The sequence below is a fragment of the Equus asinus genome, chromosome 14, assembly GCF_041296235.1.
Source record: "Equus asinus isolate D_3611 breed Donkey chromosome 14, EquAss-T2T_v2, whole genome shotgun sequence".
NCBI classification, from domain to species: domain Eukaryota; kingdom Metazoa; phylum Chordata; class Mammalia; order Perissodactyla; family Equidae; genus Equus; species Equus asinus.
The window spans coordinates 2,463,430-2,490,803 of NC_091803.1; the positions used below are offsets into that span (position 1 = coordinate 2,463,430).

Below are 27,374 nucleotides of genomic sequence, written 5' to 3' on the forward strand. Positions count from 1 at the left end.
GTGCTTTTCTCATTGATCTTTGACAGGAATGCAAGGAAGCAACACTGTCATCGAGCCTTTGGATGTTAGTGTGTGAAGCTGTGTGTGATGCTGGGGGTCACTGCAGCCATCCTGTGACCTGAGGACTTACCTAAGGACAAAAGCTAACACCCTCAAGATGGCAGAGTAGAGAGATGGGAAGAACCTGGGTTCTTCATGATGTCACCTCTTGGACACTAAATCAACCAACACTGGATCCCTCTGGACTCCTTCCTATGTAAGATAATAAATGCCCTTTGCCCTAAACCATTTTAAGTTGGGTCTACTGTTATTTGCAGTCCAAAGCTTGACTAACAAATGCATCTACTTGGTACGCAGACTTGCTCAGCACAGGGAGCGCAAGAGAGCTGAGAATCAGGAGTGAAGGAGTTTATGCTTTTTGGGAGAGTCAGAGGCCCGTGCCTGGAATTAATTAAATGACAGCTCGAGGCAGGAAGACGAGCAGGTCTGGATGGCACCGAGAAGCATCTCTCGCTGCCCTTCACCAACAAGGAGGTTGTACTAGCTGGTGTGACATTCCAGGTACAAGCGTGTTCAATGCAATAGAAACACTTCCTCCGGGGACCAGGGTGGCCCATGCAGCCACCTCAGCAGGCCTTTGGTGGCTTCTGCTGGGAGAAGGAAGAAAAAAAGAGGTAGGAAATGCCTAGGGCAAAGCCTTTTTTCCAAAACAGAGATGAAAGGCGCCCTCCTACCTTCTATGCAAGGAGATCACAGAACTCGGATCTAATTTAAATATACCCCTGTGCATCTCAGCTGCTTAGCAAACACCGGGTAAGTAGAACTTATAAGAACTGACTCCTTCAGTGAGCATCCTGAGGGATGAGGTCTGTGCATCCCCAGGTCGGCATTCCTCCACCATCGGCTGACTCGAGTGAGCACCCACTGTGCGCCCAACACAAGTGAGTACCTACTATACACCGGACACTGTGTGAGGAATGGCATGCAAAGATCTTTCCAGCACAGTCCCCGCCCTTGTGAGGTGCTCAGACTTTGGTGGTAAGAGATGGCGCCTGCACAGACACCTGTAGGAGGGTGAGGAGGCTGCGGGAGAGGCAGCAGCGAGCCCACCAGTGGAACGGGAAATGCCCTCCATACTGGACCGCCCCTGTGCCGGGGGCTGTCAATCATCTTCGTATGTCAATTGCCTCCTTTAGTTATCACAGCAACTCTGAGAGGCGGACAGGGTCATCCCTGCCTTGTAGGCAGGTCCTAGGGATTGAACTGTCTCCCCCGCAAATTGATCTGGTGAAGCTCTAACCTCCAATGCGGGGGGGGGGGGGTGGGGGGGGGGGCGTTTGTAGGCGGGGCCTTTGGGAGGTATTAGGGTTAGATGAGGACGGCCCTCATGACGGGGTAAGTGTCCTTGGGAGAGAGACACCAGGCAGCCTGCTCTCCTCCACCATGGGAGGACATAGTGGGAAGGTGGCCATCGGCAAGCTAGAGAGGCCTCGCCAGAACCCACACGGGCTGGCGCCTTGATCCTGGACTTCCAGCCTCCAGAACGGTGAGAAATCAGTGTCATTGGAGCCGGCCATCTGCGGTGTCTTGTTATGGTGGCCCCAGCTGATGAAGACAAACACCGGCCTAAGGAACTCGCTCAGGGCCACACAGCGAGCACAAAGTGGGGTTCCCGCCCAGACCTCCCCAACGCTAAGGCTCCCCTCTGAGGTTCCTCTCTTTAAGAGCAGGTGGCATTTGGAGCAGGAGTTTGCTGTGTAGACGGGGAGGTAGATTAAAGCTGTCGGTGAAGGACTGGAGTTTGCGTGGCACGGAACCCGAGCCGTGAGGAACCGTGACCCGGCCACCTGTTCCCACTCGAGGGCCAGAGAGTAAGGCGAACAGTGAGTCACTGACAGGCGTCTGTGTGGTTGAAATAAACTTTAGGATCGGAAAACAGGCTGACGTCGGTTACCTAGACTGGCTGAACACGCGTGCCACGCAGCCCAGCCCTCCCTCCCTCTCCGCACGGCACGAGACACGCAAGAACGTTCAACAGTGGCATCGTGCATCCCAAAACCGGGGGACCCCACAGACATCCCGGTGCAGCAGAGAGGATAAATGACGTGTATACCCAACGATGGCGTACTCCACAGCAGCGCAGAGGGAAAGAAATACGCTACATGCATCCACATGGACGAACCTCAGGGAGGTGACACTGAGCGAAAAGGCCAGTCCCAGCAGAGCACAAACAATGAGACTGTCTGTGTAAATTTCCCAAACACGCACGACCAAGCCACACTGTTCAGGATCTACAGCAAAACTATACCGAGGAGCAAAGACTGAGAAACGTCAGAACGGTGGCTCCCCCACGAGGCCAGCATGACGGCTGGGACGTGGAGCGACACCCAGGTGATCTCGGTGATCCTGGGAATCATGTTACTCCTTCAGCTCGGGACACGAGTGGGCATTTTATTGTTCTTTGCCTCATAGATACACACACACACACATAAATGAATGAATGAATGATTTAACGGGCAAAAACTATTCGTAGTGTAGCTAGCTTGGAAGAAAAAAACATCTTGGACACAGTTTCGATGTATTTCCTTTCCCAATGTATTTACCTTCCCAAACACTTTGCTGTAACCCGGCCTGACTCAGTCCCGTCGCCTGGGCCAAAGCAGGCGGCCGGTATCCAGCTCTGGGCAGTTTCCTTGAGAACAACTGGCCCAGAAACGTGCTCTTAGCCACCGAGGCCCTGAATTTTAGCAGCCTACCGTGCTGGGGCGTCGTCCCTCCCCTCACTCTTAGCCAGAGCCGGTGGCAACTCTGACCCGACCTTCAGCAGGATTTGGCTTCCAGTCTTAAGAAGTCAAACCCTAGACCACGTCGGTCTTTGGGTTCTACACGAAGAGCCATTCTGCTCACCTTCCTACAGGATGGGGAGGCTGCCTGCCCCTGGACAGACACCCTGGCAGCTGCTGGTCTCACTTCCCTCCCTCATTCATTCAAAACATTCGTCCTGTGGCCTCTCCTGCTGTTACATAAAGTCTTTACCTCGACCCCCGAGGCCTTGCCAGTCCCTGCGTCTCACCTCGGCTGTATCCCGGGCACGCTGGCCTTCTCCCTGATTCTCCACCAAGCTCTGGCTCCCTCAGGGAACGCCCTGAGCCTCCCTCTGCCTGGAGCCCTCCCCTCTCCGCCCGCCCATCAAGTGTCAGCTAGGCCTCACTTGCTGCTTTTTTATATAAAGGAGCTGACATACGGGAAGTACCTGGCATGCAGCAGGCGCTCAGCAGACAGTAGCCGCTCTCCCGTTATTGAGGCCTGACCCGGATTCCTTCCGGCTGGGGCTTGTCCTTCCCTGAGCCTGTCTCCTTCTGGATCTGCAGCTGCGGTGGCCGCGATCTGTAAAAGGAAAGGTCATCTGACTTGGCGCGAGGGCAGAGGTCACAGCGAGAGAACCCTTCAGCTATCAAAGCGATGCCCGGCTTGGGAAGAAAAGGCCAGAAAATGCCAAGGTGCGCATCTCTCCAGGTGACCGTGATGCGGTGGCCACAGCCAGGAGCTGCTGGAGCTTCTGTTCCAGCTGTGGCCGGCCTGGAAGGCCCCTGGCTGCGGGTCCCGAGACCTCTGGCAACGGAGAGAAGGGTAGGCGGGAGCCCGGGTCACTCGGCCAGGGTGGAAGGTCTTCACTCAGCTTTGAGAGAAGCCTTTGCAGAGTGGAGATCTTCTAATCAGCTACTAATTCATTAGGTCAAAGGCAACGATGCACCCCTGAGCCCAGAAGAGTTCCCTTCACTGTGAATTATGTCCTCGGCCCCCCGCTTGCCGTGGGTTTGGGCAGGAACACGCCACGGCACATGCGTAATTGCCCCAAGGTGGTGTTCCTTACGGTGACTGCCACAGCCTCAGTGATGCCCAGAGCGGTCACTCCAGGAGCCCGGTGATGGCTGTGGGTTTATGGGGAAAGGCTAGTTCCTCTTCTGGAGAAAGGGAGGTCAGGGACGGGGGGAAGGTGAGGCTCAAATCCTGAGAAGGTGACAAAGGGCCTGACACCTGTCCTGACAGCTGCGGAGGTCCCTGTAACGGGGGCCTCCTCTGGCGGTGGCTCCACTCGGCAGTGACGGGGACCCTGGAACGCCACTGTTTAATCAGGATCTTGTTCGGTTTTGGCTTGGAGGATTAATCACAGGTGACACCAGAGCTCCCAGGGCTGACAGAAGATGCTCTTGTCGGGTGTCAGCTTGGATCGAAGTGAACTGTCACAGGCCCTTGGCCCTGGGGAGGTGGCGACGACACGCTTCTCTGGAGGACACCGTCTCCTTGGTCTCCTCGTGGCCGTCCTGCTCCGCGGCTGGGACCGGAGCGGCCACAGTGCTGTGGGCCCCGTGGACCAGGCTGGGGAGCGGGGCCGAGCCCCCCGGCACAGGGCAGCAGGTCTGTCCACAGGCCAACGGGCAAAGGCAAGGGGAAATGACACTGTTCTGAATTTGCATTAAAAAAGTGGAAACGTGTGTTTCTTTTGTAAGCAGAAGAAAAGGCTTTTTAAAAATTAAGTGTAAGAGAGATTTTAATTGCAAGAAGAGGAAAACAGGTTTGTACGACTACCCAACGTGTCAACATAGGCTGGGAAAACCGAGGCACGAGACAACCAGCAACGAGGCGGGCGTTTCTATTTCCACCCTTAGAATCTGGCCTACGCCCTCGAGAACTTGGTCCTAAGGTCGGGGAAGAGGTACAGGGTTCGTCTCCTGAGGGCTTGACGGATAGGTGTAACATTCATCTGGCTGAAGCATCTGATATTTAGAGAGTATTTACTATGTGCCAGGCATTTTGCTAAGCGTAACTGAGAAACCTCCAGAACTCTTCAAGCTAGGTGGTATCATTACTATTATTGTTATCATCACCACCATTTTATAGCCAAGAAAATCAAGCCTGGGAGATGTTCAAAGGCATATAATCATCACGAGAGGCAGGATTTGGACCCAAGGTTCTCTTACTTCCTCTTAATTCCTACTATACAGCCCCTAGAATTGCCTTTTTGTTTTTTTTTAAGTTTACCTTTGAGAGAACTCTAACCAGAAAGTGTATGTACAAAAAGCTGCCTGAAATTATGTTGAGTGAAATAAGCCAGATGGACAAAGACAATCTCTGTGTGACTCCGCTCATACGAGGAAATTAAACATGTAGGCAAAGAGAACAGATTAGTGGCTACCAGGGGAAAAGGGGGGTGGGGGGTGGGCACAGAGGGTGAAGTGGTGCACCTACAACACGACTGACAAACAATAATGTACAACTGAAATTTCACCAGATTGTAACCTATCATTAACGCAATAAAAATTAAAAAAAAAAAAGTTCCCTGAAATATCCCTTTTAATACACAAGCTCAAGACAGAATTAAAACCAAGTCCTAAGATGGCAGATATTGGCTCAGGGTTCAAAAGAATATTGCTTCTCCAAAAAGGAATCAACTGCTTAGTGAGTTATGAGCTCCCCGTCATTGGTGTCATTCAAGCACCATGGGTCGGTGCCCAGTCACCCGACAGTGAAGCCCATTAGTTGGCAAGCAGAACTTGTCCACGCTATTTTTGCTGACTCCCACTGAAGAATGAAAAACAGAGAGCTGAGGGTCACTTGATGTTTGAGGAAAGTCTCCATGTGAAAGGAAGACATCAAGAGACAAACTGATACAAGGAACCTGCAGGAATGAGACGACGCACGGAATGAGAGAAAACTTAAAGAAACACAGTCTAATAATTAAATGCCATTAAGAGATTAGATAAGATATTGCATCCAGAAAACAACAGTAGGATGCTATGAAAAGGGAACAATCAGAGAACAAGAAAGAGTTCTTAGCAATTGAAGTAGCAGAAATTTATAATCAATAGAAAATTTGGAAGATAAAGTTGAGGAAGTCTCCCAAAAAATTTAAAGAGAAGGAAGATAAGAAAGGGGGGACAAATGAGGTCCATTTAGAAGTTCTAATACCTGATAAATAGAAATCCTGGAAAGAGATCACAGAGGTTATGCTTTCTCTCTTGTAAATATTTTGGGCATACAACATAAATTAAGGGATGAAATTATCAGAGAAATAATATTAGAGGATTCATCAAATGTAGGATCATGAGTCTTCAGATTTAGTCTTCGAGAACTTATTACAATCAGTGGAAAAGAACCTTCTCAGAACATCACTATGAGAGTTCAGGCCACCAGGGAGTAAGAGAAGACCCTAAAAGCTGCCAGAGAGAGAACATCAGGTCATATGCAAAGGACTGGAAGGAAATGTGGCATCAGACCTTTCCACAGCAACGGCAGAAGCGGGGACACAATGAGGCGGTACCTTCACATTTTTGATGGAAAATACTTTTTACCCTAGAATTCCATAGCCATCCAAACTATTATGTGTGAAAATAGAATGACATTATTTTCAGAAAGGCAAGGACTCTAGACGTTTATCTCCCCTGTACCATATCCTAGGAAGCTATTGGAGGATATGTTCCAGTAAAAGGAGGGAATAAAGGAATACAAGAGGAAGGTATGGAGCCCAGGAAACAGAGAATCTAATTGGACAAAGCAACAAGGAAAGTTCCAGATGAGAGGGATGCAGCAAAAAGTAGCTGGCTAAGATTATGGCAGGATAATGGAGGGCGCACGAGAGGAAGGCTGTCTGGAAAAATACTGAATGGTTATCTGATATATTGATAATTTAAGAAATAATATTGTTAGGCAAATGACAGGACTGAGAGTACATGGAAAAAATAATTAAGGATAGATACATAAAAAGCCTCAGCAAATGAAAAAAAAAAAAAAGTGAGGCAATATTAATTCCAGGAAAAAACAAAAGACAAGGAAGGCAACATAATCACAGCATACAACTTGCCTCGGCATGAACAATATTCACCTAGTCACGATAATGTAACGCGCAAAACTGTGATACAAATGTATTAAGAGAATGGAGGGAGGGGAAATGCATGGAGTGCACTACTAGTAAAAGACAGCTAAATTCTCACCTACCTAACAGCATGTCAATAAATAGTGACTTTTAACACATAGAGCAATAAACAGCAATACAAGCATGTTATTTAGAAATAAGGAGGTAGGGGCTGGCCCGGTGGTGCAGTGGTTAAGCACGCACATTCCACTTCAGCGGCCCAGGGTTCACTGGTTCAAATCCTGGGTGCAGACATGGCACCACTTGGGAAGCCATGCTGTGGTAGGCGTCCCACATATAAAGTAGAGGAAGATGGGCATGGATGTTAGCTCAGGGCCAGTCTTCCCCAGCAAAAAGAGGAGGATTGGCAGATGTTAGCTCAGTGCGGGGGCGCAGAGGGTGGGGGGGGGGGAAGAAATAAGGAGGTAAATAGCAGAAGAAAATGACAACGAAGAGTTAGAAGTGGTTGCCTCTGGGGATCAGGACTGGCGATGGTGATGGCCAGTTTGAGAACTGATGTTTTCCATTGCAAGCGTGCTTTACTTTTTAAATTCTGCATGACATATATATTATCTTGGAAAAAAATTGATAAAAATTAACTATGTCGATAGTTGGAAATATGGACAACGCATTTAAGTATAAAGAATCATGGGGGTCGGCCTGGTGGCGTAGTGGTTAAGTTCGCACACTCCGCTTTGGTGGCCAGGGTTTTGCCAGTTCTCATCCTGGGTGTGGACCTACACACAACTCATCAAGCCATGCTGTGGCAGCATCCCACATAAAACAACTAGAAGGACATACAACTAGGATATACAGCTATGTACTGGGACTTTGGGGGAAAAATAATAAAAGAATCAACAGTTACCTCCCTTCTCTGCACACTTAACCACATTCTATCTTTTGTAATGCTTGTCAGATAGCTCACCCCTTCATAAAACAGACATGTGTCCTGGGCACTTCACAGATGTCCCCTCACTTAACCTTCACAGGAGCTCAAAACAGTAGGTTTTATTCTTCCCATTTTATGATGAGGATGCAGGATCAGAGAGTCAAATAATGGGGTGAGATCCCACAGCCACTAAGTGGCACAGCGGAGATTCCAGCTCCGCCCCCACTGACTCCAGGTCATCTTATGTTAATTAAACTAGCAATCATCATAGCTAACATTTGTTATGCACAGTGTCTAATCGAACCAATGAGACTCCTTGCTTCCTGGGCTCTGTAGCCTCCTCTTTATTGCTTTATTCTCTCATTTTGCTGGAGTATATCCTCTAATAGCCATCCATGAAAAGGTACATGGTGGTTGTTATAGGCAGATGTTGTGTTAAATGCTCCATGTGGATTATCTCATTTAATATAACCACCCCATGAGGTAGATGCCACTACTATGCCCATTTTATACAAGAGGAAACAGGCTCAGAGAGGTTATCTGCCACAGGTCTGTCTCCTCTCTGCATCTCCCAGAGAACTTAGCACGAGGGCTTACTCTTGGCAGGTGTTCAATGTACATTTGTTGGGTGAATAAACAAAAATAAAATCCTCAATAACATAAGCAAAGAGCTGCAATCGCCTCAAATCCAGAGAGTACCCAGCCCTCTGGCAATGAGCTGTCTTTGCGAGGCAGACACCTCGTCTCTCCAACAGCCGACCCAGCACAAAAGCTCTGAAACCAGAAGGGGGTCAACAGTCAGTTAGATAAATGCATCTCTGGTTAATTGATCTGCCTGGATGATTGGAGCGAGAGGCTGGAGATGGAGGGTTTAATTATTCCAATGAAACCTCCACTTAATTGAAAGGACTTCTGGCAAAAAAAAGGAAAAAGATTATTTAAAAGGATGATCTACTGCCTGCGTGGAAGGACTGAAGAGACGTTGGCACACACCGGCACTCCAGCCTCTAGAGGGTTTATAGCCCCAGAATTAAAGCTCATAGAAAGGGACCAGGATCACCCCCTCCTGGGTGCCTCCCCACCTCCCCCCACTCTCACAGTCCCCTTCATGCCTACAAAAAGGGCACTTAGAGAAGAAGCTGGAAAATTCCCCTGCAGGCATCTTCCTTGACATCCCAGTTAACTTTTTAACCTCTGTCTATCTGAGCTCATTCCCCTGAAATATTGTGATGATAATATTTCTCATCAATTTACATGTGTACAGCAATCAGCAGGGCTTCACTGATACATATTTTGAAAGCAGCAATTAGCGTTTCAAATTCACAGCCGAGTGGCAGACACTGCCAGCTGCCGGCCCGATAGCCATTCTCTCTCATGAACAGAGCCCCGATTTTGTTTGGAGCATTACTGTGCTCATCTAAAAGATGATTTCCAGCCTCCCTTGCAGCTAGAGGTGGCTGTGAGGCACAATTCTGGCCAACGAGACGTACGTGGAAGCTTCTGGATGAGATCCAGGAAGGCTCTTTAGAGGGAGGCAGAATCAGGGGAGAAGAACCTTTTCTTTGCCCCTGTCTTCCTACCTGGAATGTGGATGCAATGATCTGAAGCAGAGCAGCTATCTTGTGAGCATGAAGACAAAGGCCACACTCTAAGTACGGCTGCATAGGATGCTACAAGGACTTTGGGTCCAAGCTAACCTTTGAGTTCTTGGTCCACGAGAAGAAAAAAATCCCTAGTATGCATAAAACTCTGATTTTCTTTCTATTACTTGTAGCTGAAAACCATCCAAACTGATATATGTGACAAGTAAGCTCCAAGCCTTCTAAGAAAGTCATGCTGGTCCCAGCCACAGACTTCTGAGCCCTACAATCTAAGCAATAGCCTTATTTATCTATTTGCTCCTGCTCCTTTTTTCTAGATACAAAACCAGAGTAAGCAAGTGATCAATAAAGACTAAGTATTGCCCACAAACAGACAGTGGTGTGACTCTGAGGGGTTAGCAATGCCATGAGGAGACGGGAACCCCCACACTCCACCAGGGTCTGTTTGCCTAGCCATCCCTGGCCTGCCATGCACGGGCAGGACGACGGCGCTCACCTGCCCACTATGGTCCTGCCTCAAATGCTGAGCCACCCCTCACTTTTCAGTCAATCTCATTATTCCACACGCACCCATCTCACATTACAGCCAAGCTTCTCAGCCTTCAGCCCAGGCACGCCCACCACCGCCTGGCATCTCCTCAGGCACCAGGCTACCTATAATACTTACACCTGAACTCCTCAAGGTGCCCCAGCCATCTACTTTCAGGTGAGCCAGGCAAAGAGCCAAAGGTTTCTGTGGAATAAAAATGTCTCGACTTGGTACCTTTTAGGAAAGGCTGAAGCATCTGTAGGAAGTCAGTATCTGGTGGGGGGTGAAGCATGGCACAGTTACGGAACCCAGAGGCCAAGGGCATGGCAAACCTTAACCCCTCCTCCTCCCCAGGCCTGCCGCCAGCCCAAACTTATTCCATGGAGACAAAGAATTTTGGAAGGGCACATGCCTCTTGCATTCCCAAAGGATACTGCTTCCCCCCCGACCTCGAGCTCCCATTTTCCTACCACCACTGCAGAGAAGCTGCCGAAAAGAGCACAATCAGGAATGACAGATTTAAATTGTTCTGAAATGCATGTCAATTTTTCACATTGGCTCCTCATGAGCGTTTGCGCCGTCTGGATTCCAGAGCCATGCACACAGCAAACTGACAGCTCTGATGGTCTCCGGGAGCCACGGCTGGACCACTCTGCCAAACCCAAGAGTGAGGTCACCCTCTCGGACTCCTGGAAAGGGCAGCCTCGCCATGGGGCTGGCTTCGACGATAATGAAATATGTTCTCTGCTGCGGTTGTCCTCAAAGGCTGGTCAACAGATCTGCCTTTGCTGTAGGGGGCTGTAAGTCACTGGGACCACCAGCTGATTCCAATTCAGGAGCCCTCTGTGCTTTCAAAGACAGACCCTTTGTTTCATCTGTGGGCCCGACGAAATTCTTTTTCACGGGCGTGCTCTTTAGTGTCCTGGCTACCGTTTCCCTATTTGGGCTGGGAATAACTTGGCAAGTCCACGGTCCCTCTTAGAATTCTTCAGGTCTTAAGCCTCGGTTTGCAGCCACACTCTCCAGCATGTGGTCGGTTGTCAAGAGATGTCTGCTGAATCGAATGCTCTAACGACCTAAGGATTTTTGATAAAAATATTCCACTGTCACAGAACTGTGTTCAGCAATCTTTCAACCAAGAAGCAAATGATACGGTCAGCCCAGGCTCGCGGCTCTGTGAAGCCCCGTCCGACCCCTCCAAGAGGAGCACCGACTCCCTCCGCATCCTCCTGGATGCCGAGCATGGACCGACATTCCTGCGTGTTTCTCTGTTGTGCAGTGACTCATTTCCATGTCTGCTGTGAATTCCCTGAGAGGAGGACTCGTGTCACACTCATCTGTGAAGCAGAGCACGCTGCCCAGCACGCGGCGAGCTCTCCACGCACCTGCTCAGAGAGCGATCGTGTCTCCTTCCAGGGTCAGCCTGGAGACCTGGGGTTCCTACTGCACAAAAGCGACCCCAAAGCGGGACACAGCACATGCATCTTGGTGCGTAAATTGCAGAGAAGCTAAACTCTAGCGCGGGTGGGGTGGGAGGGAACCAGGAGTTACTTTTTGATTTGGGGTCGCGTGGAGGCAGTCTGGAAGGGTCAAAATCGGACACGGGAAAGGCACTGCCCTAAACTTGAGCATTAACAAGAATTCTGCTCCCGGGAGCCTTTGGGGCTGGCGGGTGAGTGTGTGGGGTGAGCCCAGGGGCCCCTGGAATCTTCGAAGTGAAAAGGTTGGGCCCTTGCATTTCATAGAAAAGGTCACCAGTGTCATCCAAGAAGAGCCCCACTTGGAAAGCAGCCAAGAATGAGTGCTGGAAGGTTCCGCGGGAGCCACATTCAGACTTAAAGCTTCCCCTTTTACCTTCTCCTCCCCTCGCCTGGCTGGCATTGGAATCCCATCGGAGCGTGAGACAGGTTAAAACGTTAGACCAGGCGGGGGCCGACGCGTTTGGATGTCTACCCAGGGCACGTCCCCAAAGTTTGGTGACGTGGATACTTCAGAGCAGACTTGAAGCCGGAGAGTGGGAACTCCACTCATTCACTCACTCACTTGATTCATCAAGCATTACTAGCTGCACAAGACAGAAGAGTAAGAAAAAGGAAGAAGCTGACTCTGAGCAGGTTCAGGAGGAAAAAAAAGACAAGGACGAGTGAGAATAAGACACAAGCAACAAGCTCAGGGATGTTCAGAGCCGACTAAGGAGGCAGAGAAAGAGAAACCTGAAGATTCACAGGAAGAAGAGGGAAGAGAGAGAAAGACGGGAGCGGTGACCGGTGGAAAAGAGAGAGGAGGGCGAAGCCAGCTGGGATGACAGCCCGGCCCGGCCCAGACTTCAAAGGTAAGCGTAGGCTCAGAGCATGCAAATCAGAGGCACAGCTCAGCGATTCACCAGGGGGCTGCAGAGCGGGTCACGGGGTCGCCACCTGCAGCTCAGAAGAAGTTATCTCCGGGGCCCAGAGCTGGTCCCAGAGCATCGCACCCATCCTTTGAGGCCCCAGCCGCAGCGGCACATTGCCGAGCACTGGAGTCCCCGCTCCCACATTTATGAGACGCTCTGAAAATGTACTTAGAAGCGATGCGGCCATCCGTTTTAAACCCATTTCTAGTTGGGGGGCCGTCTATTTTATGAATTTTTTCACGGGAACAGGAAAACGCGGGGATGCTTCTCGACACATTTCCATGTGTTTTGAAAATAACTCTGCCAAGGATTTCAATCAACCAGGAGGTTAGGATCCGGAAAAATGCAATTTCAGGTTTTCTTCTATGGGGACAGGGTGGCAGTGATGGGGGCTGGGGAGTTTCCGCCTCCAGTTCTCGAACGCTCCCATCATTGTCCAAAAATAACGCCAACAAGTGAAACCAGGAAGGTCACCTGAGCCGCAGCAGAGAAGCCCCCGGGGGAGGAGGTGGCACGAAGCTCTGGCTTTCCGGGGCTGCACGGGGATCCCAGAGCCTCTTTCTCGAAAAGCCTTTGGGGCTGGTTGAAACGCTGGTGCAGGAGGCGGCAGCCCTGGGTTCTCTGTAGACCTCAGACTTCCTTATTTGACCCCGAGGTGTTCAAGGCTGGAGGCCAGTCTGTACTTTCTCATCCATTAGTTCAGTGGGCAGATTTCCGGGCAGCAGAGGAAAGAGGGAGCTGGCGTGAGGGCCGGGGGAGAGTGACTCTGTTAAGCTGGGCTGCCTCTGAAGACCCCTTCTGTTGCAGGCTGAGAGAACTGGATGCTGGGGTTGCACGCGCAGGGCACCCTACTCAAGGAAGACGCACCTCCCGCCCTTGGGAGGTTCAAATACGTTGTGAAGTGACATCGTTCCCCCCCGACCCCCAAAACATAGCGGCCATGGGGGAAGGATGGCAGGAACTCTGATCAAACAAAAAGAGAGTCAAACCAAGAAACCTTTGCACAAACAGATAAAACTGACAGCTTCCCTCTGTTCTAGCGGAAAGGACAGGCTTCCGAAGGGAGACAGTCCTGGGTTTCAACTCCAGTCCTACCATTTGCCGCTGTGTGGCTTTGGGCACACTGCTTAACCTCCCTGAGCCCCCATCTATTGGTCTGTGAAATTGGACAAGCAGCATGTACATCTTAGGGGGGCTGCAGCGCACATGGCAGGCACTTAATTAATATCACATAGGCCACCCTTCAGAAGCCAGCGGCAAACTCGTGATGGAAACAAGGGTCTCCGCCTACGTGTCCCGTATAATTACCTCCACCTCAAAGAGAATTTAGAAAAAACTTAAAGACTTGTCTTCAACCCTTTTGTCTGGGCTTCCCACCTGCAGCTCACCCACCGGGTGGGGTTAGCATCTCTTTGTGTGTACCATGTCGCCTGTGATCTTCCCCCATCCCACATTTCCTCGTCCGCCCTGTGGCCCAGCAAGGATCTTACGCAAGTAGGCGTTTCGTATTTACGAAGTGATCGATTCCCGATGGGTAAGCGCCGGCTCTCTTCTTGCTGTATTTCCTCCCTTCAGCGGAGAAGACTTCCGTCTCGGCGCGTGTGGCGAAGGCTTTCACCACGACAGCCTGCTGATGGCACCCTATGTCTTTCATTTGTACCCAGTCTGTTCGCTGCACCAGCATTTCAGATCTAAGCACCAACCTAGCTGGCCCTCTCAATCAGTCACGGATTAGACGTCTAGAAGAGTTGTCCCTCCAATTTCTGACCCACAGAGACAGGGCCATCTTGTCACAAACCGTCTTCGCTGGGCAAAATGCAAAAAAGCCAGCTGGTCCTCCATTCTGTTGGGGAGAGCTCTTCATTGGCTGGTGGTCCCAAACATCGCCGCAGTGTTATGGCAACGGTTGATTTCTGCAATGTGCTCCTTCCCCGGGGCACCAGCGGAATCCGAAGGACCTTCTGCATTAGCAAGGACGGCCCATTCTAGCCATCGGCGTGCTGGAGTCCGGCTTGCTTTGCAGAATCCTAATCCTTTGAAAATTGACAACCCGACACCAGCCGGCATTGTTGGGAGCAACCCAACAGGTCATTGCGTCCTTGTGCACGGTGGCAGGAGGTTGACGGTAGCTTCGTCACCAGTTGACCTTCAGAAGACACAGTCCTGAGCAAGCAGGGCTCGGTGCCTTCTGCACTTGTGGGTGTCTGACACGCAGCCAGCGCTCACTCCATATCAGAGAAGGGGACAGAACGACTCAGGAACAAAAAGCCACAGCAGACGGCGCGGGTGGAGGCAGGGAGAGTCTCAGAAAGGACGGCTGTAGTGCCAAAGAGCTAGAAGAGCCACTCTCTGCAAGTCCCGTGTGGTCCTCTGCTGGCTACCCTAGGATTACTCTAGACCGCGGCCCTGCCTCCCGGGAGAAAAGGGGTGACGGACGGAGGCACCGCTGATGGAAAGTTAGAGGACACAGCACTGACTTTTAGTTTTTAACTGAGCCGGAAAAGAAGAGAGGTGTCTCGCTATTCAGGACCTCTGCCCGTCCAGGAAAGGGCTCCTGGGCAAGCCAGAAACAGCGACCCCATCTCCCCAACCCTGCCGGGACTGACGACCCACTTTGCGGAGCTTCCAGATGCCTGATTTGTTCCGTTTTCCCCTCTCCTGCATGTCTTGGGGAGACATTGCCATTTACCGCAGAAGTTTTTAGAAGAACAAAGCGTGATGCCTACACCCGGCTCTCTTATGATCGCAATTATTACAACAGCGAGCGTTTGCATGCGAGATTAGGCGGGCGCAGACGCGAAATCTAAACCAGTCCGATCTTCTCTCCTGAAATGCTCTGCCAGAGAGACGGCAAGGGAGCAAGTCCATTAAAATGCATTAACTGAGCATCCACTATGTTGGGACCAAAATAGCTTTGTGCTTGCAACAAAACGTTAGGCTTCTGAGAGGGAGAGAGAGAGAAGGAGGAAGAGTGGGACTCCGAAAGGGTCTCTTTACTCATAATTAACTACAGAATCAACAGCTCTCTCATGGAACGAGGCCCCCTCCGTTACCATCTCCGCAGCCCCGTATTTCAATTAGCTCTGTGTTAGTCTAGTCCCCTATTACTTCTGATAATCAACGGCTGGCTGTAATTAATTGTTATGATGTACCCAGCGCAGAGCCAGACGACAGCTCGGGAAGGCTGGCCATGGCTGCTCGTGTCTCCGACGTGCCCCTCGGAGGGGCCGCTCGGAGTTCAGGCTCCACCACAAGACCTAGCTGCCCTGTGGGGTGGGCGAGGGTGATGGGCAGAGACCCCCATGGGTTGCTTCTGGCATGCTTGCTGCATCACGGCGCCGAGCAAGGTTCCTGCTTCTCCCACCTTCCTCTGCCCAGTTATCCTCTCCGGTTACCCTTAAAGTAAAGACACCTTATTCGTGCAATGGAATACTACTCAACCGTAAAAAGGCTACAACGTGGAGGAGCCTTGAAAACATTATACTGAGTGCAAGAAGCCAGACACCAAAGGCCACATATTGCACGATTCCATCTATATGAAATGTGCAGAATAGGCAAATCCAGACAGACAGAAAGCAGAATGGCGCTGAGCAGGGGTGGGAGGAGAGGAGCATGGAGGTGGTGACTGCCGATGGGTAAGGGGTTTTATCCGGGGGCAACGACAATATTTTGGAACCAGACAGAGGTGGTGGTCGCATGACACTGTGAATGTGATAAATACCACCGAATTGCCCACTTTAAATTGGTGCATTTTGTGTTATGTGAAGGTCACCTCCATCAATAGAGTAGAATAAAATAAAAACAGCTACAATTGCTTGAGTGCCTATGCGGTGCTGGGTCCTGAACCAAGACCAACTCCTTAGACAGCCCTGGCGGGCAGGCGTCAACAACTCTGATGAAGAAATAACAAAATCGAGGCCTGAGGAGGGGGCATCACGGGCGAGGGGAGCTGGGGCGAGGCTGGATTGGGGCCCCGCGAGGCAAGCACACGCACTCTCCACTGTAGCGCTCCAGTGGCTCTTCAAACCAGAGGTTCTGGCGGACGTGGGAATCCAGAGAGTGACTTCTGCGGGCTGCTGCATCAAGGAAAAGACGACAGAGAAGCAGAGGCAGCAGAGGCAGGTGAGGGGAGGGTTAGAAGAGAGAAAGAGGACAGAGAAAAGGGAACCAGAACTAGCAGTTTTATTTAGTACCCGCAGGTGCACAGCTGTGAAAAGGAAAGAGAAATGAAGCAAGACGCTGTCAAGGGAGGAGGCATGGTGGAGGGGCTGGGGAGGGCAGGCTGAGCGCAGGAGCGTGGAGGGGGAAAGCAGAGTCTGGCCAGGAGGGGCTCCTTCTGGCTCAGCATCCGTGCGTCCGTCACATCCCTGCTCCCAAGAGCTCCTGAGACGGTGGGCAACTTGCATGTGAACTTGAGTAATTTTCCTTAGGCCAGCTCACCTGTTTTCAAGCCTTGAGAGAGCTGGAAACATAGAAACACTGAGACTCACATTTTCCACGTATCTTTGCGAGATAAGCGGAGTCAGGGAGAGGAGGTCGCAAAACATCTCAAAATACACCAATTTTCCTTCTCAGGGGAGAGCTCTGGAGCGCTCCCTAGCTCTCTTGTAATCATCTATTGCGTAAAAGTATCTTTAAATGAATTTGTCCTGGTTGTTGGCTGGTGAGCATGTCTTTTCATTTTCCCTACTACCACGCACCGGCAAATACAAGATTGGGTTTTTCCGATGTCTTACCCTTCCTGCACGGTTGTGATGGAAACACTTCACGGAGAATCTGAAAGTAACAGTGACAGGAATCTGGGAATATTCATGTCAGAGATAATCTCTAGCTTCTTGCTGTGTAAGCGAAAGCTTATAAATCAGGTGCAAACCAGAAAGCCATTTTTTTTGGCGTGTGCCGAATGATATAATCACCAATAATTACATAAGGCACCCATCAAAATTGCACCCAGACGCTGGAGATCAGTACAGACTCGAGGTTGTCAGGAACAAGGTTCGTTAGCAGCAGGCTGGGGGTACCCGGCTGCTTTTACCATCACTGATGTCTTCCTGCCTGTGGCTGAGGAGCTCCGAGTGAGTCCACGTACGAAGCCGGGATTGAAGGCTGGCCGCCCCGCGTTACCCAAGGACGCTGCAGGCCAGGCAGGGCGTCTTCCTCCGGCAGGTGGTGAAATTTCTGCATCGAGGGATGTTACCCACTGCGTGACTTTGAGGCACCACCAATTTAGCACTGTGTTTAAAGGATGCCTCTAAGACCTTGCTGACTTCTTCAAGCCCGTGACGTCAGTTTGCCCCGCTAGAAGTAGACTACAGCCTCCAGTAAGCCAAGGATCCCCAGGGGCTGCAAAAGTTTCTTCAAGCCTGCAGGACTTCATGGATTCCTGAAGCGTCTCATTCAGCTGCCTCCAAGAGATACGGGGGTGGGGAGGGGTGGGGGGTGACTTCCTCTTGGGGGTCCTGGTCCTTCTGCCTCCTTGCTGAGCCATTCACCCCATGCTGTGCCTCTTTTCCCTGGATTCCGGATCAAAGGTGTCCTGCTTGCTTCTGCTCTCCAATATCTTTTTCTCATTCCATTTTGCTTGAGGGCAGGGCCCCCCAGCCCCCCGCCCCCCACCCCGGCCTTGGCTTAACTGTTGGATAACCTTTAGCAAAAGGCTCACTTCCTTGCAAACGTAATCTTAATAACCCTCCAAGGAGGAACTGATTGAAAGGTGATCCCAGGGGAAGGGCAGGGAACCCAGAGAGGGCAAGGCTCCGGGGCTGCGAGATTCAGATAAAGGCAAGGGCCCTGGCTTCTGGAAACAGACACTGCCCACACTTCCTCTCCACCCAGCTGGGGCCATGGGCATCTCACTCCTTCAACAAGAATGCATTCTGTGCACTCACCCCCGACTCCTCAGCCCTCTGCACTGTCCTCCATCAAAAGAGAGTTAGAAAAAACCAGCACGTAGGAATAGGAGCGTTCTGTCCGAATCGATCATCAGGCATTTATTGACAGCCTTCTCTGGGCTCAATTCCACAGTCTGTGCAATCAAGCTACAGCATAAAACAGTTGGCCCGGCACCAGCTGTTCAGAGTCCACTGTGTTGTTTAAGGAATTAAGAAATGAAAAGGAACATGCATGATGCCATCAGAGCACAGGGTTCGGACAAGAGCAAGAGGGAATGGTGGCGGGAAGCGGGGGTCACACAGCAGCCCCCTGACCTGGGGCAGGAGATTCTCCCTGAACAAGGATGGGGCTTCACGAGCTCGGCACACGCGTGCCTCGGAGGAAAAGGACCGGCCAGCTGGGAAATATACTCACGCGTTTGCAAACTGGCTCTGCCCTGGGTCTGGCTTGAGGTCTCTCCGGGGTCCTCTCAAATTCCCTCTCTTCTGGCGCATCGCCTGCCGGGCCCCAGAAAACGATGATGCTGCAGGGAGCAACGGCCGCCCCCGGAAGCCCACACGACACCCTACTCAGAGGCCACCGCTATTTTTAGCAGGGGCAGAGGTGGGGGCTGCGGTGGGCTGCCATACTTCCCTTTTTATTTTTGTTCTGAGCAGAGTCTGTGGGTGACTTTCCATGGAGGGGGGAGGCTGAGACAAGAGGAGGGGACTGTGGTCTCTCTGGCAGGCGGGGTGCTGCAGAGAGCCGGGGCCATGCCTGCCCTTGGGGGGGCAGTGAGCATGGGTGGGGGGTTAGCGGGGAGAGAGGAGTGGGCAGGACCCCAGCGTCACCCAGCTCTGCCCTTCCTGCTGGCCCCTGCCGCGGTGCCCGACCTCGACCAGGACACCTCGCCTAGGAGACCACAGTCCCCTGACTTTGAAGGCCAGCTGGCGGAAGTGTGGGGCCTAGAACTTTCCAGGGAAGATGCTTCCGCAAGCTCCACGCCGAGCTGCCCAGAGCCAAACGCACCATCATACTCTTCTCCTCCCGACATCTCCGACTCCCCCTGTTGGCCGCCCCCACCCAGCAGCCACCTTGGACCACTGACCCAGTGCCTTTCTGACAACCGTGTCTTCTCTCTTGCCTTCTCCAGCTGGACCTCACACTGCAGGCTGCAGCACAGCTCTGATCACACCCTTCCCCTGGGAGGCCCTGTGGTATAGACACTTCACCGTGGATGGGTTAGCACAATGCTCAGGGAGAGAGCGAGAGAGTCGCGGGTGGGTGGACGGAACTGATGCGTGAAAGTCGCCTGTCCGAGTGTCCTGCACACGCAGGTGATCCAGAAAGATCAGCCCAGACCCCTTTCCTGGAAGCTTGCCACGTCCGCTCCATGCCTATGAGGCTGGACACAAGTTTCTGCCCAATGCTCCACGGCCCCAGACCACAGAGCCCCAATCTACCATTTCAACCTCATTTCTCTCTATTTCCTGACCCGCATCCATCATGAGAAACTTACTGTTCCCTTTCCTTTTTAAAAATAACGCCGGTGCGATCAGTAAGTTGCATGCATCTTAAGCACATAGTTCATTGAGTTTGGAAAAGCAGACAGCTATGCAACGAAGCCCCAATCCAGAAAGAGAGCACGGCCATCACCCTAGAAAGTTCCTTTATGGCCCTTTTCATCCCACTCCCCACCCCCCACCCCCAGAGGCAACCACCACTGTGATTTCTATCCCGGCTGCCTTTTCTTGGACCCCAGAAACATGGGACAGCACAGCAAGCTCTCTTTAGGGGCTGGTTCGCTCCGCTCAGCACTCTGAGGTGTGGCTATTTGCGGTGTTAACAGCTTGCTCCTTTTTGATCCTGAGTGTATTCCATGGATATACGTTCCATTTTGTTTATCCGTCCACCTGTTGATGGACAGTGGGGTTGCTTCCCAAAGTGACTTATTGGGATGTTCTTGGACAAATCTTCGTGTGGGCATAGGTTGTCATCTCTTTGGAGTAAATACCTAGGAAGGGGGCTGCTGCTCACACGGTAGGGGCATGCTTAACTTCGTAAGACACTGCCGCGCCGTTTCCCGAAGTGGCCCCATCGCCCACCTATCCTCCCGCCAGGAGGGGCGAGAGCTCCAGTTCCTGCCTCGTCGACACTTGGGCCTTAGGCTTTGTAAACTCAGGCCTTCGACTCGCCGAGTAGCAACACCGTCCCTTACTTTGCACACCCCACACATCCCCTCCTCCAGTCTGGCTCCTTCTTTCTTTCCCCCTGGATCTCTCATCCTCTTACGCCTTCTCACATGCACTGGGTTGAACAGCGCCCCCCAAAACCCACGTCCACCTAGAATTTCAGAAGGCGACCTTATTTGGAAATAGGGTTTTTGCAGATGAACTCAGTTAACATGTCTTCCTGGATTAGGGTGGGCCCTAAATCCAATGACAGACACAAAGGAAAGATGGCCATGTGATGATGAAAGCAGAGATGGAGGACGCGGCCACAAGCCAAGGGATGCCGGGAGCCCCCCGAAGCTGGAGGAGACAGGAAGGATCTTTCCTTAGAGCCTCTGGAGGGAGCACAGCCCTGTCTTGATTTCAGACTTCTGGCCTCCATGACTGTGGGAGGATAAATTTCTTTTGTTCTAAGCTTTCCAGTTCATGGTAATTTGTCACGGTGGTTTCAGGAAAAGGGTGCACCCTGCAACATCTCCCATCCATGTCTCCCAGTCAAACTCCTATCCAGCCCAGGCCCTTCCTCAGCAACACCTCCTCCTCCATGAGACCCTCCCTGACTGCCCTCACCTCAGATGCTCTCCTCCTCCCTGGGCACCTTCAGACAAGACCCAGGCAGGGCTAAGGGCAGGACGCGGCAGCCACCACTGACCAGCTGGGTGACCTTGGGCAAGATGTGGACCTGTTTCAAGACATGGAAGCAACCTAAGTGCCCATCAACAGACGAATGGATAAAGAAGATGTGGTATATATATATACAATGAAATACTACTCAGCCGTAAAACAGAACAAAATCGTCCCCTTTGCAACAACATGGATGGACCTTGAGGGAATTATGTTGAGTGAAATAAGCCGGAGAGAGAAGGACAATCTCTGTATGACTCCACTCATATGAGGAATTTAAAAATGTGGACCAAGAGAACAGATTAGTGGCTACCAGGGGAAAGGTGGGGTGGGGGGTGGGTAGAAAGGGTGAAGTGGTGCACCTACAACACGACTGACAAACATTAATGTACAACTGAAATTTCACAAGATTGTAACCTATCATTAACTCAATAAAAATTAAAAAAAAAAAAAAGACGTGGACCTGTTTCAGTGAGGGGCTGGCAGCAAACAGGTGTTGTAAGGGTAGGTCTGGGAGAGTGTAATGTAGGGACAGTCCAGAAAGGTGTGGCAGGGGGCCAAGATGGACTAGTGAGCACTGTCCCCTGGGGCTGCCACCTGGGGAGTTCTCCCTGGACTGAAGGGGCGGGGGGAGACAGTGGGCACTGCAGCCTGCAGACACTCATCCTACGGCGAGGGCTGCAGGACAGGAGGCCAGCCTTCGTGAGAGGGGCATGGCCACCCCCAGGGGACTAAATGCCTCACCTCTGTCCTCCCTTTGCACTCCCATCAGCCTAACCCAAGCAGAAGCCAAAGGTCAGGGAGCCCACAGATGGGGCTTCTCCAGGTCACCTCGGGGCACAGCACATGGGGGTAGGGCTGCAGAGCAGAGGGAGATTTTCTGGCACATCCTCCGAATCTCAGATTTCTCCTCTGTCACATGGGGACAGTGACAGCGCCAACCTGGCAGGGGGGGCGTGAGGATGAAGAGTTGATGCTTGGAAGACGTGAGCCCGGCGGCTGCATGCGGTGAGCGCTCAGGAAGCCACATGTCCTCCCCTCCGGGAGCTCTGCTCAGCATGACAGACTCCTTCTCGGGGACCGAAAGTTTTTGGCATCTCCTGGTCATCCTCTCATGTTCTAGGCGCTCACTGCATAATCGTTGGCTTGAACTGAAATGAGCGGGGAGAAGGTAGCCCGCCCCACACTCTGGAAAGGGGAGGAGCTTTCGGAGGACCTCTCAGAAGATGCTAGATCCTTAAATATTCCTCGTTCTCGGCCTCTCATTCTGAAAGCTCTCCCTACAGGAACACCATGGGAGGGGAGCCCTGCTCAACCGCATCTCCTTCAGTTCCCCCAGAAGTCCTGTGTGGCAGCTGCCTCTGTCACCAGGAAACCGAGGCTCAGAGAGGCTGTAGGATTTGCCTGAGGTCACATGATATCTAGTCCTCCGACTGGGCCGCTTAAACAACTAACATTTATTTCTCATAGTTCTGGAGCCTGGAAAGTCCCAGATCAGGGAGTTGGCAGATTTGAGCCCAGCTCCTGGTTCATAGGTGGCACCTTCTCGCTGTGTCCTCAAACGGCCTGTCCCCGTGTGCACTCATGGGGAGAGAGTCCTGGCGTCTCCTCCTCTTCTTCTAAGGTCACTAATCCCACCAGGAAGGTCCATATCATGCCCTCATGTAACCCCAAGACCCCCAAAGGCCCCACCTCCAACTACCATCCCACTGGGGCTCAGGGTTTCAACACACGAGTTCTTGGGGTGGGTGGGGGAGCACCAACGTTCAGCCCACAACACATGGCAGTACCTGCTGGGTCTCCCCAAGGTCAGGGCCTCCCTCTTGTTACCTGCTCAGCAGTGGGCACCAGAGGGACGTCGTCCACTGAGTGAGGACGCCCTGAGCGAATCAACGGAAGGAAAGTAGGGTGCGAAGACGCAGCCTTACGGGGTCAGAGCCCCAGGGAACGGCACTGCAGAGTTGGGAGGGGTCTTTGGTGCCACATCAGCCGCTCTGTGCAATAGGTCACTTTGCCCTCCATGTTGCAGGAGAGGGTCTCAAGGTGGAGGCATTGAATGCTGGGCCCTGGACCCCCGCAGACGCAGAGACCCATCCCGGTCTTCTCATACCTCTGCACAATGATCTTTCCACCACCCCCTCCACTTTTCTCTTCTTCCCATGGAGAGAGCTGAGCCTTCCCAGCTCAGATAGGAGAGACGGTAAATTATGGCACCAAGGACCTTAAACCCATCAAAACAAGCCAAGGGAAGCTTTCCAGTTGGGCGAATTTCAGGGCAAAGGATGTCTAAGCATGTCCGGGGGGGGGGGGTGGGCACACGCCCTCGAAGTCCCTTCCAGCTCTCTGGGATTCTAAAACAGTCCCCATTGGAGAGGTCAAAAAGAGATGGTAGAATTGTCCGTGACCGTGTGAGGGCAGTCCCACTGGGCCGGTCAAGGGCGCAACACAAGGGACGCCAGCATCCAAGGGCAGGCGGAGCTGAATTCTCACGGGCAGCCACCAGAAGAGGCCAGGGAGGAAAGGGTGCTGAGAGCTCTCGGAGGAGGCGGCAGGAACTAGTCACACGCGAGGGGAAGTGGCATCCGGGGGCTTCCCGCACACGCACCCAGCGAGGTTCCAGCCTGAGCTTGTGGGTGAAGAATGATTTTTTCTAGTATGGCAAGAAGAAAAAAGAACACAAAACAGCTGGCTCTGCAACAAAAACAGCCCCACTGGAGCTCGGCGACCCTGGAGACAAAATGCATCCGACTTGGACCAGCGGCTTTGGTGTAGGAGGCCCACGCCCGGCCCTTCCAAACCCTGAGGAGGCTGCCAGAGAGGAGCTCCTTGTCCCGACGATGCTCCCAGAGCAGACTCATGTCTGTCCTGCCAAGACCCCGGAATGCGTCCAGGGCCAGCCAGCCCGACGACTGAGGATTCGGTCTCGTTGTTTTATTTATCTCCACCTTGAAACCACAGTTCTAAACAGGGCAGGCCCTTGACTGCTGACTCAGCTGACGGAGCTGAAACTCATAAAATCCTATTTCCAAAAGGTCCAACGATTTTATTTTCTGATCATAAATATGAAATTTAATTAGCAGCTCGCTGCTAATGAAGTCGCCGTGGAAGGCGGCCTGGAGACGCGGAGAGGGGAGGAGGGCGGCGCGGACAAAGCCGAAGCCGCTGGCTGTCCCCGTCTGGAAAGGACAAGGGGGCCGCTCACTCGGGTGGGGAATCGAGGTGGGTCCTGGCTCAGCTGTCCCCTCCTTGGGTCAGTGGGAAGTTGCTGGGCTCTCCGGCTGGTCAGAGGCTTGGTTCTGTCTTCTCTCGAAAACTCCATTCCCCATGGCAGGAGGCGGTGGTATTTACATTTATGAAACATGCAAAACCCAACAGCCGCCGGGTTCCTCCAACCCCCGGCCTCGGTTTCTCTATAAAATAGGAACCTATAAATAGTTGATCCATAAAATAGGAACAATGATGCCCACAGCTGGCGGAATGTTAGTGATGATTAAGAGCGTCTCTGAAACACGAGCCTGGAATATCGTAGATGCCGAATAAATAGGGACTTTCATTATTGTCCTCCCTGTGTGAGCTCATCCGTTCAGTCCCAAGTCCGGAGTTCACTAGGATCTGAAGTCTTATTGAGGAGAAATGGAGCATTCCGAGCATCCTCCAGGAAGCTGAAGTGACAACACGATTGTTCATTCCCTAAACGTGATGGGGAGAAGAACCCAGGCCATGTGGTTGCTGGAGCCATATGGAAATAATGTTAACATCAACCAAAGCGTGTTCTGCATCCGTGTCTAAAATCCAAGAGTGTGCGGATGTGTCCTCCACACGTGCAGAGGTCGTGGCTGTGCACACGCCCTGCGTGTGCACCGGGAGCAGGTGTGCAGACTCGCCACACATGAAAACCTGTGAGGTGTGAGAGCGAGCCACGCTCCCCCCGGGTCTGCAGCAGCAAACTTTAGACTTACCCTGTAGTCACGGCACAGGAGATTATATTCTAGACAAAAGTTTACGGCAGAGGTAACAGAGTTTGAGGGTTGTTTTCTTGCCTTTTTTTTTTTTTAGTTGAAGCATGTTGCAATTCTGCTGGCGTTTGGGTTAATGAACAAGCAGGAGCAGCTCCTGTTTTGGCTCCGTGAGGCTCTGCAGGGAATTCTCCCAGGGTCACAGCTGAGATTTCTGGGATGCTGGCGCCTGACCCCCCTCCGCAGGTGTGGTTGTCAGCCCCAACAGGTGCAGCGGCTTCAAGGATTAAATGTCACGGGTAAACTACGTTTGTGTAAATCAAACCCTTTTTCTCCATTACAAATACTGGGTTTCGTGCCACGGTCTCTGCTGTGCCACAAACGTCAGCTGATCCTCCGTGAGGACCCACCCTCTGCAAACCCACAGACTCAAGTTCCTCCCTCAGCAGGCTGCTGTTTGTGGGCCCACGGCAGCAGCTTCTCCTGGGGCCTGTCGGACCCACAGCGTTTCAGGCCTCAGCTCAGACCTGAATCAGAGATTTATTATCACAAGCTCGGCAGGTGGTTCGCACACACACCCAGCACAGCTCTAACTTACTCCTCATTGTTGCATCGACATGCGTTGCTGACTTACCTGTTCACTCCCCTTCTAAGCCTTCCAGAACCGTGATTTGACACACGTGCCAGTCTCTCCTGGCTGGAACCCCTGCCTGGTCTTTGATGGTGTTTCTGACTTCCCAAGATGCACTCAAGATTCTTTGGCGTAACTCAGCCCGAAGTCAGACCAGGTCTTCATGCTTCTTTCCACAGCGCCCCTCACTTTGTTTTGGCCCCACCTGGGGGCCCCAGATGCTAGGACATGCTGCGACACGTCAGGGGTACGTGAGCATCATTCCTGACAACTCCGCCTGGAAACAACTTCCAGGACTCGGGGCTCCGCTGCCCAGCGCCTACCTCTGCTTCGAACGGTCACCTTCCAATCTCTTAAACAGGTTAAGGAAGAATGCTGACTGCTTGTAGCTAGTCCTTTTGTAAAGTGAAGGCTTCTGCAAAGTAAGGATGAAGCCCCACCATTACTTCTAATAAAAATCCAGTATTTCATACAAAAGATTTTTTGGGGTACTTGAATTCTTATTTGGGGCCAGGCTGCCCAATGAATTCTACTTATAATAGATGCTACTTCATTGCCATCTTTTATAATACCCTCTGATCTGGCCTGGTGACTTCAGGTCAGTCGTGAGGTGCGTGGAAAGTAACACATTACGAATAACGATGAAAATATTACACAATTATAAAATGGGACAAGATATTTGAAACAACGGTTTGTAGACCCAGGACAACAGGAGGCTCAGGACTGACCCAGGGAGAAGGCAAGGTAATGAGGTAAGCCTCACGGTCACTCTGGCTCCTTGCCTAGGTGCAGTTTACAGACCACGGGCAGAGAGGTGGAGCCGAAACAGAGCACAGCAGCCTCACTGAATGGAGGAGATGGAGATCTGAGCTGAGGGCTGCTAAGGTCTGCGATCCGGGACGAAGGATGCCAAGAGCAGGGAACTACACAGAGAAAGAGTGTTTGGCTAAATGCTGAACTATACACGCACCAGCAAGACTCCATGAGCTTGGCAGAGAACACCTGCCAAGGGGCTGTGAACTAAGAGATTTCAGACAACACACCGGACTGAGAGACGTTAGAGCTCCAACTAGCCTGACTGGAGAGACCCCACTGAGCTCCCCGGGAATTCAGAGGCCTGGAAAGTCCACATATGAGGAGTGGGGCTACTCTGACTCCAGAATAAGGTCTAATCTAGATGTACCTAACACAACTTAAAAATAAGTTTCAGGAGACCGGCCCCGTGGCTGAGTGGTTAAGGTTCCATGTGCTCTGCTATGGGGACCTGGGTTTGCAGGTTCAGATCCCAGGCACGTACCTACTCTGCTTGTCAGCCATGCTGTGGAGGCATCCTACATACAAAGTGGAGGAAGACCGGCACAGATGTTAGCTCAGGGCTAATCTTCTTCAAGTAAAAAGAAAAAAAAGAGGAAGATTGGCAATGGATGTTGGCTCAGGGTGAATTTTCCTCACCAAAAAAGAAAAAAATGTTTCAAAAGAATCAAGCCTATTCATCCATAAATTAACTATTTACCAGATCAAAGCTTATCATAACTTACAGACAACAAAATCTAGAAACTTGGCATCCACCATGATCAGAATTCAATAAAAATTTTTACTAGATGTGCATAAACCAACAAATTTGATTCATAAGTGGGAGAAAAACCAAGTTAATAGGAACAGAACCAGAAATTACAGAAATGTTGGAATTTGCACACAAGGACTAAAAACATCTGTCAGAAATACATCAAAGATTTA

The 27,374-nt window shown here is 51.6% G+C and overlaps 1 protein-coding gene across 4 annotated transcripts in view; it reads right to left on the bottom strand.

The window, feature by feature from the left end:
• CARD11 (caspase recruitment domain family member 11) overlaps positions 1-27,374 on the bottom strand; it is a 114,785-nt gene that overhangs the window by 40,889 nt on the left and 46,522 nt on the right. For all 4 annotated transcript variants that reach the window (XM_070484131.1, XM_044747093.2, XM_070484133.1 and 1 more), the window contains exons 2-3: positions 18,631-18,713; positions 3,254-3,387 (exon numbers count right to left, since the gene is read on the bottom strand). In XM_070484131.1, coding sequence (XP_070340232.1) covers positions 3,254-3,260 — 7 coding nt within the window. In that variant the 5' untranslated portion in view covers positions 3,261-3,387; positions 18,631-18,713. The remainder of the gene's footprint in view (positions 1-3,253; positions 3,388-18,630; positions 18,714-27,374) is intronic.